This window comes from Puccinia triticina, chromosome 2A, assembly GCF_026914185.1.
Source record: "Puccinia triticina chromosome 2A, complete sequence".
Taxonomy (NCBI): Eukaryota; Fungi; Basidiomycota; class Pucciniomycetes; order Pucciniales; family Pucciniaceae; genus Puccinia; species Puccinia triticina.
In genome coordinates this window covers 8,779,542-8,799,950 of record NC_070559.1, presented here as the reverse complement: position 1 = coordinate 8,799,950, position 20,409 = coordinate 8,779,542, and the positions used below count along the sequence as shown (strand labels likewise).

General features: G+C 45.8%; 2 protein-coding genes across 2 annotated transcripts; one reads left to right on the top strand and one right to left on the bottom strand.

Moving 5' to 3' along the window:
- Nucleotides 1-6,938: 6,938 nt before the first annotated feature.
- PtA15_2A926 (uncharacterized protein) lies at nucleotides 6,939-10,043 on the top strand (the record flags this gene model as incomplete). The annotated part of the gene is made up of 14 exons (XM_053166997.1): nucleotides 6,939-7,084; nucleotides 7,179-7,263; nucleotides 7,338-7,418; nucleotides 7,531-7,612; nucleotides 7,707-7,868; nucleotides 7,956-8,140; nucleotides 8,220-8,311; nucleotides 8,374-8,485; nucleotides 8,579-8,942; nucleotides 9,028-9,102; nucleotides 9,222-9,392; nucleotides 9,480-9,565; nucleotides 9,634-9,825; nucleotides 9,924-10,043. The coding sequence occupies 14 exons, from the start codon at nucleotides 6,939-6,941 to the stop codon at nucleotides 10,041-10,043; spliced, it is 1,953 nt and encodes a 650-aa protein (XP_053018164.1).
- A 9,577-nt stretch (nucleotides 10,044-19,620) lies between these two features.
- Nucleotides 19,621-20,208, bottom strand: PtA15_2A925 (uncharacterized protein; the record flags this gene model as incomplete). The annotated part of the gene is made up of 2 exons (XM_053166996.1): nucleotides 19,621-19,681; nucleotides 19,976-20,208. 2 exons carry the CDS (start codon nucleotides 20,206-20,208, stop codon nucleotides 19,621-19,623), a joined length of 294 nt encoding a protein of 97 aa, XP_053018163.1.
- Between the last annotated feature and the right edge of the window lie 201 nt (nucleotides 20,209-20,409).

Genomic DNA, 20,409 nt, shown 5'->3' with positions numbered 1-20,409 from the left:
CAATTCATTTTTTTTTCAGGGGATGGTGGTAGGTGTTGTTTTGGACACATGAGATTATGTAGAAATAAAATCTGATTCTAATAGTACCGGAGGCTGCAAAAAATTCAGAGAGGTATGCGGTGACATGTGGGTTAGAAGGAATTTTTAAACATTTGGCTGGGCAGCCTCAAGCCAAATGTTCAAATGTTGGACATTAGGCACAAGTCCCTCCCGCGCAAGCACAGAAAGGGACTTACGTTAATTTTGAGATATCTGCGGGTTTGCAGATCCAGGCTCCACCAGGCTGCATGATGGTTGCGCGTCCTTAGTTTACATTTCTTCATGTTTTATTTATTTTTCAAACATCAGTACAGTGCAAATGGTTTGGATTGAGGGGATGATGAGACCAGTGCCAAATGAAAGCTGAGGTCCAGAAGTATCTTTTGGATCTGGGGCAGGTCCACAGGACCAAGAGGGAGGCTGACTGAGGCTTAATATTTTCCCTCCAGCCATTTGTGATTTCTTTCCCAGCCACAATTTTGACATTACGCGCAAGTCCCTCCCTGCGGGAGGGGCCACTTCACGGCCAGCCACAGCAAGCCTCCCACCAGGGGGGACTTGTGTTAAGTTAGTATTCACCTCAACACCATACTGTCACCATGATATGTGTTGTAACACCTTTTCAACCCTGCCATAGCGCTTTGTGTGGTCTTTGTCCCGAGAAATTTGGCATGGGAATGGATTCCTGCTGCAATATACACACTTCATGGTGTAAGACTCAAAAGTTGTTGTGAAACCCTTTTGCTGAATGGTGAAGGGTATGATGGAGGTGAAAAACTCTGTCCTTCTGCTATCAGATAACAAGACCCACCAAGCTAAGCTTGGCAAGTTTTAATCAAGTGATAGGTCTGGTCTAGTTCCAGATGAAGTTGTTCAATGACAGGTATGTGAGAGTTGAGAGTTTATGAGGAATGGAAAGGGTGAAAGTTGACTTGATGATTCTGGTGGGGGTTGAACACAGGTCCTCAAGGGGGTGACATGTAAAATTGAGAAGAGTGCCTAGACTGAGAAGGGTATATGTCTCAGTTGGGAGTTGAACCAGGAAACAGGTAACTTGTGACAGGTACGTGGAATGTCAACCAAGAAATATGAGAGTAAGAGAATATGAGAGTGAGCTCAGTGGTTATTGCAGATATGAGGGACGATATGGTATCTTATAAGGGTTGTTATAAAGTGTAAGGATGATGATGGCTATGGCTCCAGTGACACCTCCAGTGGTCACTAAGAGTGAAATTGGCCATAGAATCCATTCCTGGGGTCCATTTGGTGGGATATTTAGACCTATTATGGGTAATTATATGTATTAGAAAGAAATTTTGATTTTTCACATTTCTGTGTACCACAACCAACCACCACAAGCAATGGTGGGCAGTTACTTTACTTTAAAATGTAATGGTGGGTGGGGATGATGCCATCTTCTGGGGGCTATGGTGTAATCTTCCTAGTTGGAGGAGGGGATATGTGAGACATAACAGGGGTAGAATATTCTATGATCTAAGATAGGAGGAGTTAGGTGTTTCAGGAAGTGTTTCAGGAAGTAATAATGTAGGGATCCAAGATAGGAGGAGTCAGGTGTTTCAGGAATTGTTTCAGGAAGTAATAATGTAGGTGAGGTTTGGGGCTATGTCTAGTATAATGTGTACCATGTTGGGTTTGGAGGGTGAAGGGTTTCAAGGTTGCTTATACATCTTTGAGCACATGGTTCTAAGGAAACACTAGAAGAAGGGGGTAACATGTGATCTGGGTAGATGTTTGAGACTAGGGAGAGGGTTTATCCAAGAGAGGGGAAGTGTGGGAAGAGGGAACACTATTATCCAGGGTATGACCATTGAGTGGGGATGTTGAGGGCCTTGGGCTTTGCTGACAAGGAGGCCAGAGGTATGGGATTTATTCTCAAGGTGTGACAGCCTTGTGGTTGATGGTTGCTGGTTTTCTGGGTAGATCAGGATTGGCTTACCACAGCGGGCAAGGAAATTACACCAGTTGGAGGTCCTGATCCCAATGACATTGACCCTGATCAAGAGAAAGCGGCTTCCTCGATCAATACACTCAAGCACCTCAAAGCTTCTAGAACTTACTGAATTCTCATCATCTTTGACCTGTTTTGCATGTAACTCATTGGAATTGAAAAAACAAACCAATCAAATGCTTCATCAGCTTGATCTTGTTATTAAACAGATAACTCACCCGGCGGCCCAGCGCTCCAACTTTGATCTAACGGCTCAAAAGTTGGGCATTAAATTTGCTCCTTTGATTGCGGGATACGGGATCCGCTGGAACATCCGCTGTCAGAGTTACCAAAAGGCTATTGATGCCCATCATTCTAAAAGACGGCCAGGAGGACGAAGTATCAGACATATTTAGTGATGCGCACTTTGTCCCAAAAGACTGGAAGGAGCTGGACAGTTTCAATCAGGAGCCTGAGGTTGGTTATTAATTTAAGTTTTTGTTGCACATGGCTGTTGAAAAATATTACCCTATCATCTTATTTAGGTGTTTGTCAATCTTCCAAAATGGAAGGCAATTCCTCCACAGGCGCACATGTCATACCAAAGTACTTGGAACTTAAGGAGACCCTTGAAGAGAAGATTGTCAGGTCACACAAGACTGATGGCCTATACCCGATGTATCATGCAATAGGGGGCTTCAAAATTGCCCCAGGAAGCGTTCCAGGTCCGAGTTTCCAGGAAAAATGAGCGACCTGGAACGTTTCCTGCGGACCTGTGCTCCTTCTTCCCATGGCCTTCCAGGACCTCCAGGACCGCAGGAAATCAGGAAATTTTTAATCCAAAAAAAGAGCAATCAGACCAATTTCTCAAACCCCCATCCCTCGGATTTTTTTTTGGCACCCATTCAACACCCAAATCACCTACATATATACTCCAGTTGCCAAGCTCATGCGTACTTCGAGAATCTATACACCACCCACCATGCCACTCAAGAAGAAAAATACTCAGCCAGAAACCCCAATCAACAGTGCCAGTCAAGCCAAGAAGAAGAAGGCCCCGGTAGTGTGGGAAAAGGACGGCAAAAATGGCAGAGATTGCAGTATTCAAATCTTCCTTGACTGGCTCGCTGTCAAGGGCAATTACAAACGTTGGCGTGGCAATACCAAGACTGGTTCAACCAAGTCTGCCTTGGCCAACAAAATCCTAGGATTGATGGTTGATGCCGGTATCACCCACCAAGACAATAAGGGGGTGCAGACCAAAATGCAGGAGCTTCAAAACTCTCTGAAGCATGTGTGTTGTGACTAAGATGCTTGTCTCATTGCTCCCCCTCCACATCCAACTCTTGACCCTGCGTACTCCCAAAGTGGAGTTTGCACACCGCTACTCTACAACAGTGTGAAAATAGAGACAATCCAATGGGATACACGTGTCATTTGGAAGAAGGCACAGGAGAGAGTTTTCTGTTTGGGACCCCGGAGGCATGGACAAAACACAACAAAAAAGGTATTAGTTCCAGGAGGCATTCTCCTGGGCTCAAATGCAGGAAATTATCAAGTTTTGGGGGTCTCAATGTAGAACCTCCAGGAATTTGTTTTTGGCAGTGTTTGGTTTTTCCTGGAAGTTGGACCTGAAGCGCTTCCTGGATCATATTTGAAGCCCCCTAATGTTCAGCCGTGTGGAAAAGTACTTGAAAGAAGCAATGGAGTGTGAAACCCTGATCATCGCTACCATAATGCATCCCTGCTACAGGATGCGCATCTTTGAGCTGGGTTTTGGTTTGGAGAGTGCGGAGGTCACCCGATGTCTCAAGCTCCTTCAGAATGAATTCAAGATATCCAAGAAAAAAGCAGAATCAACAAGGCCAGTGGAGACTGATACTGGGCACCTTCCTCAAGTCAAAAAAACTCGAATCCAATCCACTCAGCCAACCAACTCACTCAAGGCATGTCTTGCATCAAAGATGGACAAATTGGCACCAAGTCCCCAGGCAAAGGAGATCAATGCCTGTCTCACAGCGGATCTGTGCTTCAAAGACAATGCCATGGATCACAAGAGCACCCCTTTGAAGTGGTGGAAGGTAAATGTGGGTTATTGTAACCTCAGAAATAAATAAACCATTACCTTACCAGATATCGTAGCTTTCAGCTAAAAAAGAAGTACACCATGCAAGGATACCGTAACTACAATCCGTTACTGCTAACAACAGTGTTAACGGTCCCAAAATCACTACTTTAACACTACTTTACGTGTTACTGTAGCGTTAGCTGCCCACCGTTGCCACAAGGGCAGCTTCATAGCACTTTCCCCTCACTGCGCTGCCTACGGTCTGAAACTGTAGGAGCTCCATAGCGCTTGAGTTCAACCCCATGGGGGATCATGATGGAAGTACAGGGCTCATGTTTTTTGAAAATGGCAGTGTCATTACGACCCAACTGCTGGCCATCCAGCGGAATATTGACTGGTTTGCTCAACAAATTGGGCACTCTGATGCTGTTTAGGTAGTTAGGTAGCCAAAAGTGGCCCACAACCCTTTCAGATGACTAAAATTGTACGGTAATGGGAATGGGACACAGGAACATGGTAGAAAATCCAGTGGTTTGACCAAGCCTCACTCATTTTCCAAATATCTCAAGAAGCATACAGAGGCAGGCTCTGATCCAACACTTAAATGCTCTTAAATGGCTACTGAGACAACATTGTTAAGGTTTGTCTTAAGGCAGGAGGGATTGGTCAAGGGTTCTTCTAGTCAGATAGTAAATTGGTAGATGGGGAGAGTGTGATGATCTCTCCCTGGCTCCCCCTTATGGCAGGGAGCTGTGGCATGTACTTATGTAAAATGTGATGAAATTTCCCTGGTACACTCCATGATGCGTGCAAGAAGCTCATAACAACACTCTTGATTGCCTGCTTGGCCAAGAATTTTCATTAAATTCAAATTTTTAGCTGAGGACTCATGTCAATACAAGCTCTTCCAATAAACAGTCAAGATGCAATGAGATCAAAATGTAAGATTATCTGATGGGACAGAATGGATGATCTGGACTCAAAATTCAAGTTTTTCAGCCTCAAAAGGGTGATCTCAAGATCTGATAAAGCTTGGGAAGATGTGGGAGAAAGAAAAATGGAGAAAGGAATATGAAGAATGTATGAGGTGAAGGTGGTAGGGCATTAGAGAAAGGCACAATGGAGGGGAGGGGATGAGAGTGAGATTGGATGGAGGGAGAGGCAAGGGTATGATAGGGGATTGGATGGAGGAAAAAGGATGAGAGCAATATCATTGATGAGGGGGGCAAAAGGAAGGGAGGAGGGGAAGGAAAATGTATGTCACAAGATCATAGTCCTCAATTTTGGGGTTCCAGAGGGTGTGAAAGTGGCAGAGGTTTGAGAATCACAGGTTTTTAAAGGCAAATGGGGAATGGGAAGGCTCAGAGTTGTTCAATTCTTTCCACCCCTAAAACTGGTGTGAATTGCGAAATTGGGGTTGACAGTCTGGGTGTAAGTAGTTGTGAGTCCGTCAGAGATGCTATACAGTGTAAAGTGACAGCACTATACTCAGTCATGATACTGTTTAAGATGTTCAAGTGAGAGTCTGTTCAAGAAATGTACTCAAATGGACTTGTTTATTGATGTCTCTCACATACTCATTAAAAAACTTGGTTAATAGAAAACAGAGGCATTGAAACTGGTGTTACATTTCATGACAGCAAATCTAATGTTTTTTTGGCTCCAGGAGCCTACTTCTTTAGTTATATGTAGATATTGTAAAACAGATGACATCACACCTGCTATTCATGGTATGGGACTCTGTCTTTCCTAGGCAGAGGCAGTCGGGAGAGGGGAAGAAAGGTGCTGTTTAGGCGGATGGGTTATCAACCAATTTCAAATTGAACTCAAGGACTGTAGCCCAAATCACCACTAATTTGACTCAATTTATTTTATCCAATAAAAATCATTAGCAATGGTTTCATGAATTTTCATTTTTATCATTCTTGTTGCACGCCATACTGTTATGGTGTTCAAAGTTGGTTTGCATAATTTTATGCATGCATAAATCATAAAATCATAAAAATATTTTGGTGAGGAAATTTTGTATTACATAATCAGACAGTCATATCCCCTGCAAAAAAGATTTTATGATTTTATGATTTATGCATGCATAAAATTATGCAAACCAACTTTGAACACCATATGTGCTCACTAATTTTCCCTCCTTGGTTTAAACATTAATGAACATTCTGAGAAATTTGCAAGAAATTAAAAACCGGATGTACTTCGCGCACTGCAGGGGGCATCCAATAGGGGGGTTCACGTAAGGCTGATTTCGCAAATCAGCCACCAAAACCAGCAGATGCAGCTTTTGAAAATCCTGAGAAAGCAAAAAGGTTTGGCTGGGCAGCTCCCCTTTGGAAGCAATCTGCAAGGCATAAACCTTACTCACAGGTGCATGAGCAGACGAAATCAGCATTGCTTTTTTTGCAACGTGAACCCCCCTAATTGATGTCCCGGCCACAGTGCGCAGAAGCTCAAAACGCTTCCCGCACTAGAGGAGAAACACCTCTCGATGACGGATTTCATTCCTCATCGGGGGAGTGTGTATCCTCCGCACTGTGACCAGTGGCGGTCACGGGCCTGCGCCGGCCATTGACACAGCACGGCGGCTGACTTCGGCCCCTCAAAGTGGTCCCCAAACAGGTCATTTGTGGCAGGTTAGATATCCCCGGGGGATACAGCTCATTGATGCGGCTTGATGACCTTTGATGACCCCATGCGACTTCGCAGATCGCGCCCGCCGTATCTCTATTTCTCATTCTGAGATTGGGAAGGGTTTTTACGAAAAGCGCGCCGTCGAGTTTAACCTTGGCATTCCAGCATATTGCTCGAAGTCAAAGCCTCATTGGGTTCGTTAAATACGGTTCTATAAAATTGCTTTCTACAGAGTGTCTCAGGATGTTTTTCTCCAATGATCTTTTGACCAAACGGCATCGCTCCGGCTGGAGCCTCTATTGGATAGCAGCAGTCAGTGCTAACTTCAAGTCGGCGGTCACGAGACTATCTAAAAAGGAGCTCTTGAATGCCGACTTATCCGAAGCATGGTAAACACGAACTGCTTTGTATATTCAGCTACTCTTTTCAAGTCCGATGTTTCTGCTTGATTGATTTGTTTCCCTATTTTGTAACTCTACCAAGTTCGACATTGACCCAACCTCGCGAACCCTTAGCACTGAGGCTGAGCAGCGCATTACTACTTGGAATTGTCAGAGTTTATGGACATGTAAGCCTTCATATTATCTAATAGTCCAACTGGGACTCCCTTTCGTAAGCTGATGGTTGATTCGTATTCTGTAGAGATGCTCTGCGTTACATCTCCAGGTGCAGCATGTTGCCCAGTCAATGAAGAAGGTTTCATTCCTTACCGAAGACGAAAACGTAAGTGTCTTTTCGATGTAACTTCGGATCCTGAATATGGGTGGTTTGCTCTGGCAGGTCGGACTAATCCCCTTGCTACAATTACTTTGTCGCATTTTCTACTGACGACAAGGACACTGTTCAAGATGCTCGCTCTAGAACTACAAGAAGTGCGGTTGTTTTGGATGGTGCTACTCATGTGAACACGGGGTACGGTATACTTTTCCTTTCACGTAATTGAACACAATCTTTTCTTTTACCTCACTCTAATGAAAAGTTCAAAAAGAACGTCTCTTCATTACCACATAGATGGTCACAATTTTCCCCGTGCGAGGGAGCAAGATCACATCGCAGAACTTTTTGGTTTTGAGGAACCCGATCCATTCGAATTTGATCCGAAATTTCGTGGAAGAGACGTCGAAGATCTTTACCTAGGGTTTGGTGCTATAACAGTTGGAAATAAACCTACAAGTGTGTAATTGTTTTTTAGCACTTAGTTAAGAACACAATAAATTTGATAGATAAAATCTTGGATGATACTATATTTCGTCGTATCAGGGATCACTTTGACAGCCTCAGGAAGCAATAACTCTCCGCGTCTTAGTGATCCATTTGTCTCAAAACCTTCCGAGATTAGTTTGTCGGGCAATTCTTTAGCATTGGGCCCATTTTCTAACCATGGAGACGACCTCAACGGCTTGAACCAGTTCTCTGGACCGGGTTTTGATTTTGTCGATTTAGGTGTAGGCGGCCTGTTTCCATTTTGGGCCACGTTAGTTGGAGTTGATACGTCGTAACTGTGATTTTCGAATTCTTAATTAGGGTGAAGGGGGAGAGATCAATCTGGGGATCATCCCCGAGACAAGCGTTCATCCGATCGTAGAAGGCCATAGAATTCGTCAACCTTCCAGCAGGTATTTCAAACCATTTCATGTTGATTGCAACCTTTTTTCATAACAAATTTGGGCGCGCATAGGTTCGGGATTGAAAGCGAAGTCGGAAGAGGCTATCAAGGCAGACAAAGGCATACATCTATCATCGGCTTTCCAATGAGCCCAGTTGGAATTCAAAGAGCTAATGGCAATGTTGTATGTCAAGATTGACCGATTTACCCCCAAAACCTTCTCTGAATAGAATGGTGATCCAACTTGCTTATAAATTTGTGATTTTGAATTTTAAAGAGAGAAAGTAGGCCACCCGAGGGCCCGGAGCATTCCTTTGAATTTGAGTCTACTACTCAGTTCATCAATCCCCACATTTCCCTTGACGATGAGGAGGAGCAACTCGATACTCTAGGTCCGGAATCTCTCGAAAAGCTCATTTCAATCAAGCGTAAAGACGAATCACATCCCCGTTTAGACCGTCGAAAGTTCATCAAAGTCTTAGTCGATCCGGTAACGTCTCTGAGTGCAGAAAATGTGATGAGTATGAGAGAGAATTATCGTATCGAGCGTTTGGAGAGAGAAAACAAGTACCAGAATCGAAGAGTCGAACAACTCATACAGGAACGTGCCAAGGAGTTAGTTTATGGGAGCCCATCTTACTGTTTGAGTCAATGTTTTCGGCTTTATTACCCAGGATCTGGAAGATCCAAAGAAAAATACTTAAGAGGCTAATATTTTCTATTCAGTCCAGGCTTCCAACTTGAGAGAATTATGGAACGACTGTGTTAAGGTACCAGAAGTTGATGCATCCGCGAACAAACGTATTTATTTACTATCCTTTCGACTGAACTACTTTTATCATTCCATCTTGCTTCTCATTTCATTCTTCTTCTCTTTGAGCCTGATGATTTTGTTTTCTGATAATGCGTATGAAATTCAGGAGCAGTCGAAAGACCTGGCGAAAAATATCAAGCAGGTGCTGGAGATAGGGGATTGGAATTGCCTTCTTCTCATTCTGGTCAGTCAGACAACAGATTTTTCGAAGATAATCCGACTTTACAAGGGTTGGAGATCCAAAATCAATCATTCCTCAACCCACCCAGCAATATCCGTGAGTCTCTTTGCGGCTCCCAGAAAGTCAACATCCGATTCCCCAGGAAAACCGATGTCAATCTGTATCACTCCTAATGAATCACAGCATGGTTGAACTTTGAACAAAATCGGGATCAAGTCGAGCCTTTCTTGGGGGAGCAAACGGAGAGGATAGATGAAATAGAGGAAGATGTTTGTAATTTCATTCCTAGTCTTCCGACACTTACTGATTCAAGTATTTATTTGTGGAACCTTTGAAGGTAATCGGAAGGCAAAGAGCACCCAGTTTTGAAAGCAGCACCCATAGACTTTCCTCTAGTCAGGTACTCCCATGGGGCCGCCAAGGTTTGATAGCGGCGGGCACTGCTGAGGGAGGATATGAAAGTGACTATGGAGTGTTGGACTCTTATGGAATGGACGCTGGGGAAGCTAGTGCCAGGAGAACTTCCCAAGTAAGGAGGGAAACACCTGTGAATATGTGAATCGAATCTAGCAATTCTTTCTTCTATTCTTTGCGAAATTTACTGACGAATTCTAATATTTATCACAGACGGCGGAGGTCATCGTTGCTCTCCCTCTCTCGCGAGCCCACGCGGATCTCATCGACCCCTCAACATACAAGATCAAGTTTGATTGCGAGAAACAGTTGAGCAATCAAGCTTATATTTAGGTCTAGTAACCCGTGGTTTTCCAGGTAGTGAACCCAATAATGGGCTATGTATTATCCACAGTCGAACAGATGCCACAGTTAGAAACCGATCCAGATGCCTTGAATTTTCTAGCCTGGTCTCAGACTTTAATCGACAATCCCAGTGACTTCTTATGTGCGTTTATGTGGGATACCACCAAATTTTCGACGGATTTTTTTTGATTCAGTCCTATGTTGCTAACAATAACAATTATGCTTACAAAGTCAGCGATCTCGCTCCGGTGGCGAGTACAAGTAGTCCAATCGCTGCACAGGCATTCATTAAAGTACTCTCTCTAGCGAGTCAGGACTTGATTGAAGTGATAGAACAAGATGAAGCATATGGAGAGGTGAGCAACATAACATTGATGTTTGATGTGATTTTTTTTTTGAAAACACACTTTCTGAAACCTTGGAGAGTGGAAAGGGTGCTAAGCACTTTTATCTCTGCGACTTACAACCATTTCTTGGAGACTAGATACGTTTGAAAATCTTGGCCCCTGGATCTTAAAAGAAGACAAATGCACAGACTGCGTTCAAATTCAATAAGCATGTTCTTCTTACTAGGAGAACTCTACTTTATCTATGGAGTTAGACCCTGTTTGGCAGCGTGATTAGTACACAATAAATAATCTTGCCATGTCCCCCTACATTGTGTAAGACACTACTTTTCTGCCTGATATTTTGGAAGTAAACTGCCAAGCCTTATGAGGGTTTAATTTCAAAAGATTATCCTAAAAAGACATGTTTTACCATATGTAATGTAGCATGTTTCCTATTATTACACTGTGTAATATGACACTGCCAAACAGGGCCTTAATTTTTCATGAAATGGATGGCTTCCTGTCACATCTGGGACCCTCACAGTTGTGGATATAGACCCAAAGATTCTAGATTTTTTCAAGGAAATCTAGCTTTTGGGGCTACAGGAGTCCAGATCACTTCTGACAGGCCCTCAGATCTAAACTGGAAGTAACCAAATATGTGCAGCAACTGCATTTTGAATTGATTTTGCAGCATTTTGATTGGAATACATATATTTCTTCCAAATTGCAAGCATCATTCAATTTCATTACACATATTTTTTGTTGAAATCCAAACTGTTCTTTTTAAATAGCCCGCTTCATGTTGGGCCTCAACTAGCAAAATTTTTATAAACTGCATATAAAAAAAAAAAAATGCTGATGAAATTGCAATTCCCACCAGCATTTTGAGGCTCTTGCAGCTTCCTATTTTATCGATACGGAACATAATTTTTATTTTGGGATATAAAATGCCCCAAAATAAACCAGGCTAAAGTGACAATTACATGCTGGCTTCTTTTCTCCCTCCAATTGGCACTGGAGGACAGTTCACTCAAATCAGAAACAACATTTTGTATTTGGAACTGATTACCATTCTGCACTTATATTGGAAACACCTCCCAGTTATTTTTTCTCAGATGGCACCAAAGTGAGATTCCTCCAGATTCCACAAGAGTTGCCAACCCAGCAAGCTATCACCCCAGATCCAAAAATCAAGCACAAAGCAATCACCTCAAAGAGATCCACACCAATTTGCACATCTTCTAAAACATGTTTAATTGTCAGTATTCCCAGTAGCAAGTCTCAAAAATCACCTTAAGAGAAAAAACCTGGAGGAGCTCACATTTTATCTTAACTAGAGATGGCCAAATGGGTCCGGGTACCAGCAACGGGTGTGGGTACTTGCTATGAATTTATCCAATTTTGGACACCCGGACCCGGACACGGCACCCGCCAACGGGTACTGGCGGTACTTGAGGTGGGTACCACGGGTACCTCCACTGTTTTGCAAGTGACCAATTGAGTGGGGTATGTGTATTTATGCGCCCCTCTTGATGGCCGGTCATCAAGCGCAGTACACACCCCTCTTGATGACCGCACATTGAGCAGGGTAAAAATCCCACTTGATGGAATGCGCACTCAACCCAATGAACAGCCATTGAGTAGGGGTGTAGGCCGGTCATCAAGCGGAGTACACACCCCGCTCAGTGGCTGGCCATTGTGGTCACCCCCTTGATGTCCGGTCATTGTGTGGGATGTGGGGGTGTGTACTCCACTCAACAATGGCCGGTCATCGAGGGTGTGTATCCCTCTTGGGTCATCAAGGGTGTGTACCCCACTCAATGACTGTTCATCAAGCGGGGTGTGTACTCAGTGACCGGTCAATGGTCATTGAGTGCGCATCCCACTCAATGGCTGGTCATGGAGTGCACCAGCCATTGAGTGAGATGTGTATCCTGCTTGATGACCGGACATCAAGCGGGGTGTGTACTCCGCTTGATGTGTGGTCATCAAGTGGGGTGTGTACCCCACTCAATGGCTGGCCATTGAGTGGGATGATGTTGATGGCCGTCCATCCACTGGAGTGCACAACTGAAACTGACAATGGCAGGTACCTGTTTGGTACCCAGTGTAAAGCTCAAAAGTGTTCCTGAGAAACTTTTGCTGAGTGCAGAAAGGGATGAATGAGGTTATCTCTGCCTTTCCTGGGTCACTAGACACTAAAACAAGCCCCCCAATCTACGATTGGAAGGTTTATGTAGTGATAGTGGAGGTGTATCAAAAGATAGCCTACTTTGAGCAGGTGGCTTAAGGGTTATGGTGATGTAGCTGATGTGTAAGTGTTGTAATGAGGTTGTAATTTGTATGGAAGGGTGTAAAAACACAATATAGAGTGGGGCTAATACTGTAGAGTGAGCAAGTATTGTACTGTTATGGGGTAAGCTGAGTGCAAGTAGTTTGCTGAGAGAAATTACAACTGGGGGGAGGAGAGCCTCCTTAAATAGAAAAGAGTGAGAAATTTTAGCTCCAGGGGAACAAGAGAATGAGGGGTTTTAGCTGCCCTGAAGACTACAATGACGTATTTTGGCTGGTGGTTGAAAGGTCACATGAGGTCATGATGTCATATGAGGGAATTTAGCTAGTGAGAAATAGGAGGTGAGATGTTTTAGCTGGCCTGGCCTGTCAACTGATGTCATCTGCAAGCTGTTGCAGTGATAAATCTGGAACAGCAGAAAGCAGAGATGATGTTTGTGGAAGGATTTATCATTGCATCAGAGAAAAGAAGAAAAGAAACAAAGAAGAAACTCACCTGGAACAGCAGAAAGCAGAGATGATGTTTGTGGAAGGATGAGGAATCAGCCTTCCACGTCTGCTGCTCCAGGTGACTACAACATGGAGATGTCACGGACTGTGATATGTACATGATAGGTTTGAAGCAGAGAGAAACATGAGGAAAAAGACAGAAAACACCATACAACCTCAACACCCCCCCTTGCTGAGAACCACTAAAGAGAGAAGAAACAAAAGGAAAAGAAAAGAATTAAACAACTTCAAAGTGTGTGCAATGATTTTTGAGTAGAGTGTGGCCAAGCGGTTTGGTGAGCATGTCGGCAAGCATGTTGGACGTCAAGACGTGCAATACCGAGATTTTTCCTTGTTTGACACACTCACAGGAGAAATGGTAGCGTGCGTCGATGTGCTTGGTGCGCGCATGGTGTTCCGGGTTTTTGGCCAGGGCTTCTGCCCCAGCATTGTCGACGTGTAAGGGAATGGCGGTTTTTGGTCGGAGTCGGAGTTCAGTCAGAATGTAGCGGAGCCAGAGGCCCTCCTTGCAGGAATCCAAGAGCGCTTTGTACTCAGCTTCCGTGCTCGAAAGAGAAACGGTGGCTTGTTTGCGGGACTTCCAGGAGATTGCTCCGTCCCCGAGACGGTAAGTGTACGCCAAGGTGGAGCGCCTATCATGGCAATCTTCTGCCCAGTCGGAATCTGAGTAACCAGAGAACGTCAAAGAGCCGCCCAGACGTAGTCTAAGATGCTTTGTGGAGACAAGATAGTTCAAGATCCGGAGAGCAGCTCGCCAGTGCGCTTCAGACGGGTCACAAAGAAATTGAGACAGACGGTTGACGGCAAACGCGATATCCGGTCGGGTACATTGAGATGCCCAAAGGAGAGCACCAATGAGTTGCGGATAAGGAACAGTTGACTGCGGTTCTTCTGGTTTTCTAGGGACAAGGTCTTTGAAGGCTGAGTCGGTAGGTGTTTTGACAGAGAGGGAAGAATCGGGGAGGAAGCGCTTCTGCATGTTGGTGATGTAGTGGGCTTGGGAGAGATAGATTAGGCCGTCATCAAAGTTCTGGTCAATCTTCATTGACAGGAAGTGATGGAGATCTTCATCTGCACCAATTTTGAAACGATTTCCAAGGTTTACAATCAGCGGATCTACAAATGAGGGTTTGCCCACAATCGCCAGGTCGTCAACGTGAACGGTCACAGCTCCAACAAGAGCATTGTTTTTGATGGAGAAATATAGCATTGGATCGTACTTTGATTGAGTCAGTCCTGCTTGCAGGAGGCCGTTATGCAGTTCGATGTTCCATTCACAAGGGGACTGTTTCAGACCGTAAATTGACCGGTGGACCTCGCAGACCCAATCAGGGTGAATGGGGTCCTTGAAACCTGGGGGTTGCTCCATGTACACCGGTTCTTCCAGGCGGCCATTGAGGAAGGCAATTTTGAAGTCAACTTGTCTCCCTTTCCACTTTTTGGCAGCCAGCAGACTGAGGATGAGCCTCAAAGTCTCAAGACGGAGGGTGGGGGCGAAAACTTCATCGTAATCAACACCATGGACCTGAGTGTACCCCATTGCAACAAGCCTAGCCTTCAGTTTTTGTATAGACTTGTCGGGCCGTCGCTTAACCTTGAAAACCCATTTGGACTTGATGATCTTTTGCTTTAGAGGTTGGGGAACCAGGCGCCACGTGTCCATACCTAGAAGGGAAAGAAATTCTTTGTTTGCTGATTTGAGCCAATGGGCTTTGTGCGGCGAACAAAGGAGTTGTTTCCAGGTTTTTGGCGTGTCCACATCGTCTGGATCAATTTCGGCCGACTTCAACCACGTGCCGTAGCGATCGGGAGCGCGCCGTTGTCGTCCGGAGCGACGAGCTGGAGGTGAATTGACCCTTGGCGGCGGAGGAAGCGGGACAGGAGGCAAGGAAGGAGGAAGAGGGAGAGTGGGAGGCGGAAGTGCAGGGGATAGAGGGGGGAGCGGGGGTGAGGGTGGACTTTGCGGAGAGGCTGGGGATGGAGGGGGAGGAGGGACTAAGGGAGGGGAAGTTTGGGAGTCGGAGACGGAAGCTTCTTTAGGAGCATGGATGGAGGCGGTTAGACGACGGTCAAACCGCTGTTTAAGAGGAATATTCAGGGGTGGGGAGTCCAGAATTGAGGGGGATGGGTCGGGTACGGGCGGGACAGGCTGTGGAGCTTCAGGCGGCAGTGGGAAGAAATGAGCAGGCCATGGTAGTTCAATTTCCACTGGTGAAGGCTGACGTTTCAGCTCGGAGCCATAGGGAAATGAACCGTTGTCAAAGAGAAAATCTCTGGATTTGATGACTGACTTGTTTTCAAGATCCCACAGGCGATACCCATTCCCATCCCCAAGGTAGGAAAGGAGAAGAGACGGTCGTCCTTTTGCATCTAATTTTTGTCGATTTGCCTCCGGCACCTTGTACCATACAAGGCACCCAAATGGATGGAGAGTTGAGAGATTTACGAGTGGAAGGCGGAGAATTTCGTTTGGCGCCTTGAAGCCTGCGGGAGTGTAGCATGGGAAAGAGTTTAGTGTAAAGGAGATGTGCCTCATTGCATCTGCCCAGAAAGATTTTGGAAGTCCTGCGCTCTGAAGAGAACATCGGATTAGATTTCCAAGAGTTCGGTTTGTTCGTTCGGCGACTCCATTAAGCTCGGGAGAATGAGGGGGGCCCGGCTCATGGGCTATTCCAGCAAGATCAAGATAGGATTTGAACTTATTTGAAATATACTCCCCGCCATTGTCGGAGCGCAATGCTAAGATCTTGTGGGAGCCATCCTTCTCAAAGTGCGCACGGTAAATTTTAAAGCAGGAAAAAACGTTTGATTTTGATTTCATGGGGAAGAGGGAAACAGATTTGGAGTAGTCATTGACAAAGGTAACAAAAAACTTGTACCCCTCCCGGGATGTAACCTCGAAGGATCCAACGTCCGAGTGGATGAGTTTGCCAGGGGAGTCGGACCAATAGTTGGACCAAGATTTGAAAGCGGATCGATGTATTTTTGACTGTGCAGCGCTGAACGTCCAGCTTGTTCATGACAGTGGGTTTGACGTTTAACGTTTTCAGGAGTTGCTTGAGGGGCCGTAGGCCTATGTGCAATAGACGACAATGATAGCCCAGGAGAGAGCTGTCAACGGAAGAAGGTCCCAGGGTCTTTGTGGAGAGGGACTTTACCTCAGTTGATGGAAGATAGTACAGGCCACCCTTCCTGTAACCGTATCCGACAGTGTCACCATTGACGGTGAGAGAGGTCGAGTCCAATATTTTGCACCTGTCTTTCTGAAAGACACAGGTCAAACCGGCGTCACACATCGCCGCAATGGACAAAAGCGGCTCGTGTAGGTTGGGGACGACGAGGGTGGGAACGGACACTGGAGAGCTGAGAGGGAGCGACATGGTACCACGGTGGGAGGCTTTCACAATAGAGTGATCGGCGAGCCTGACGGGGGTGTGATCAAGTTTGATGTTGGAGACACTCGTCGAATATGGAGTCATGCAGTTAGAGCACCCTGAGTTGAGATTGGCATCGCGGGGTGAAGCTGAGACGGCATGCGCTATGTGCTTGGTTACCACGACGGCATTTCCAGCCTTGGCATGATGAGTGTCCGGGGTGTCATTGTTCGAGCCTGAGTAGTCCGATTCATCCTGATCATCTCCTTCTCCCAGATCCACCACGGTTGTATGACCGGCTTTGGCTTGCGGTTTAGATCGGCACCGGTTTCCGGCTGGCTTGTTGGATTGATTTTGATTGTCCTGACGACGAGAGGAGTTCGAGTTCCGACGGTCGTGATCAGCCAGGATCCTGGCGGCATTCTCGCAAACCTCTAGGTTGTGACCCGACCTCTTGCAGAAAGAGCAGTAGAGAGAATGATCAAGCGGTGGTCAAGAATTTCTGGGTTGGTGAGAGAGAGAAGTGCGTGCAACCAATTCGACCATTGATTGCTCCTCGTTCCTGGTCTTTCTACAAAGGTGCTCGGCCTTTAGGGCATCCAGGATCTTGACAGGGGGAACTCTGGGGTCGTTCATCATTGCAGAGACACATGCCAGCCAGTCAGATGGCAGAGAAGTGAGAATTGATGACGAATAGATGTTGTCCAGAGTGAGCGGAGCATCAGCGGTGATGAGAGCTGAGAGGCTTTTGAACGTCTTAGCCATATTGTCAAGGTGAGCGGTCAGATCATTGCCCGTCATTCGGGCAGTCGTGAGTTTGCGAAGGAAGTAGGTAATGCCCCCAGCAGATGAGTCTTGGTGGGCTTCCTTTAGAGCTGTCCAGAGCGCTCGAGCGTCCGTCGTGATGTGACGAACTTTTCGGACATGCGCTGCGTGGATCGTGCTGGAGATGGCTCCGAAAGCTGCTTTGTTATTGCGAGCCCAATTTGGATTTGCTCTGGCCTTCGCTATATTGTCATCGATAACGTACATGACATCGGTTGTGTTGAGATGAGCCCGCATAAACCAGGTCCACTCGTTGTAGTTGGATCCTGGTCCGGGGGGCTTGAGTCGCTCAATGGTGGTGGTCTTGAGAGCTGGATGAGTCCAGGTCTCCGGGTCGGGTTTAGAAGACATAGTCGAGATGGGTTGATTTGCGGACGAGCTTGTTGGTGGTTTAGGTTCGGGTGGTGATGGTGTCATGAACCGGAAGCTTTATCGAGAAGCGTACGGATCCTCCACGCTGATAGAGACGCTGCGGCTTTAGCGGCAAATGACGCTCATAACCTGTTGCAGTGATAAATCTGGAACAGCAGAAAGCAGAGATGATGTTTGTGGAAGGATTTATCATTGCATCAGAGAAAAGAAGAAAAGAAACAAAGAAGAAACTCACCTGGAACAGCAGAAAGCAGAGATGATGTTTGTGGAAGGATGAGGAATGAGCCTTCCACATCTGCTGCTCCAGGTGACTACAACATGGAGATGTCACGGACTGTGATATGTACATGATAGGTTTGAAGCAGAGAGAAACATGAGGAAAAAGACAGAAAACACCATACAACCTCAACACAAGCTGCATGAGGGGTTTTTGCTATCTTGACACCTGCATGATGTCATCTGTCAACTGTCAAACTGCAGCCCCTATTACACTAGTCTGCATGTACCTGCATAAGACTGCATTAGACTGCATCAAGTGTACATAACACTGTGTGACACTGCATGACATGTGCATAGCACAACGTAATGAGTGCAGCTGATGAGGTAAAGTATATGTAAAGGGTAGACAAGCTGTCAGGGTGGTCCATGTAACGGATTACATGTCCTAGGTAAGTGTGGTTCATGTAACGGATTACATGACCTGAGTATGATGTTTTGAGTGTATGTAACTGAATTAAGGATGATAATTGGGCCGGGTGTCCATTGGCCCGCCCAAACCCGGCTGGGTTTGGGCCGGGCGCGGACACACTTTTCTTAGGATTATCAGACTTTGGCCTGGCCCGCTACTGCTATCAAACGGCGCGGGCTGGCGCAGGCTGCCCAGCGGGGGCCCGCGGGCTTACCCAATTGGACCCAAATGTGCCCTGGGTACCTACCCAAGCACATAAACTCCAACTTGTCCGCTTTCCCACTCTCTTGATGTGAAAAATAGTCATTGCTTGAACTTGATTGCAATCTTCATGTTGCTTGTTCAACTATTTTCCTTTGGTTTTCACATCACACTCTTCATGGGTAGGTTTTGGTTGGATATTCTACGGGGATGTTGATTTTTACATTCTGTCCTTTACATTGCACATGCAATGTAAAACCCCAAACATGTAAAATTGCACATCTTGCGCCAATCAATTAATTTTACATTTGTTGGACTAAATCATGTACCATGTAAAATGTGCCAAGTAAAGTGTGGCATGTAAAAGTGTCCACTTGGTCATGTCAAGGAAAAAAATACATGCTATGTTTTGCAATGTCAGGCCATTGTAAATTAATACAATGTAACACTGCAAAAAAAAATTGGTCAACTGCTTGCAGTTGACATGCAGGATACTCAAGCCAAGCTACCATTGTAACTCCACCTGAATGCACAAGTGCCTTTGTTGGCACAGTCACTGTGCAAGGTGCACAGTGACTGTGCATTGAAGCTTTGGTTGAGTCAAACCTTGGGTAAGGCTGGTGTAACACCACAAGCTTCCTCAGAGTTACCACATGTCAACTGCTCACAGTTGACACAGTTTTTTTTGCAGTGTAAAAGTTGCAAATTTGTGCAATTCAATTAAAATTACATTGTTGCCCTTACAAGGCACCCCAAATGTAAAACATTATACGTTGTAAAACTAACATATCTTATCTCCAGATGCAATTTTATATGCTACTTGAAGGAGAAGACAGAAATTGGTGAAAAATGACAAAAACAACACAAAAGATGATTAGGAGAAACTAGAGTTCAAAGCGGCTTCGCCGCCACAGGGCCCAAGTGCCTGACACTAAGGCTTGATGGATCCGGGGTTGCACCTTCAGCAAAGCTTACTGAGTCTGATTTGTCGCATCGGCAACCAGGCCATGCTCGTCGAAGGCAAATTCTGACCTCAAGTGAGTTATGACGAGCCCTTGCTAGCGCGATCAAGGAAGTCAGTAATTCTTGTGTGAAAGGACAGGTGACTTGTTTTCCTTTCAACATTCGCGGCAAGACCATGAACAAACCTCTCGAAGTGGTGCATGTCAATTTTGGGGGCTCGGTCACTCCGGCTACTAACACCGGTCACCTCAACAAGATCAACGGTTTGGTCTGCTTGGCCAAGTGCATAAATACACTACAATAGCCTCAAGGCCTGTGGCATCAGCAAGCTCTGTTTGTTTGCTTTTTCAAAGCCCTAGACACTCGTGGTGGTTCTTCCGGGTGATCAGCTTGAACTTGTTGTAGACCGGATGGCTCGGTCGGGGCAAGGAGCGCGAGGAGCTCGAGACGGGTAGCAGAGCAAAAACGGCATCGGCAATACTGGGCTGGATGTCAAGGACGGCACAGATGAGCTCAGTGGTGCTGACGGTGGCCCGAGAGGAGAAGGCAGAGGCAGAGGCAATCAGGCCCAGCAGATCTAAGCCCAATGACTCCATCACGCTTCGGGATTTGCTCGCCTGCCGGTAGACGGTGTATCTTCGCGGGTCGGTCAGTGATATGGGGCTCGGAGGGAGATGTTCTGGGTGGTGGCTTGAAGGAGCTTGCTATGCCAAGCTCGACACCAGCACTTGAGACTTCTCCAAAGCGCTCTCCATCCCCGTGACTTGTGTAAAAACCCCGGGGAAGGAAGAAAAGGT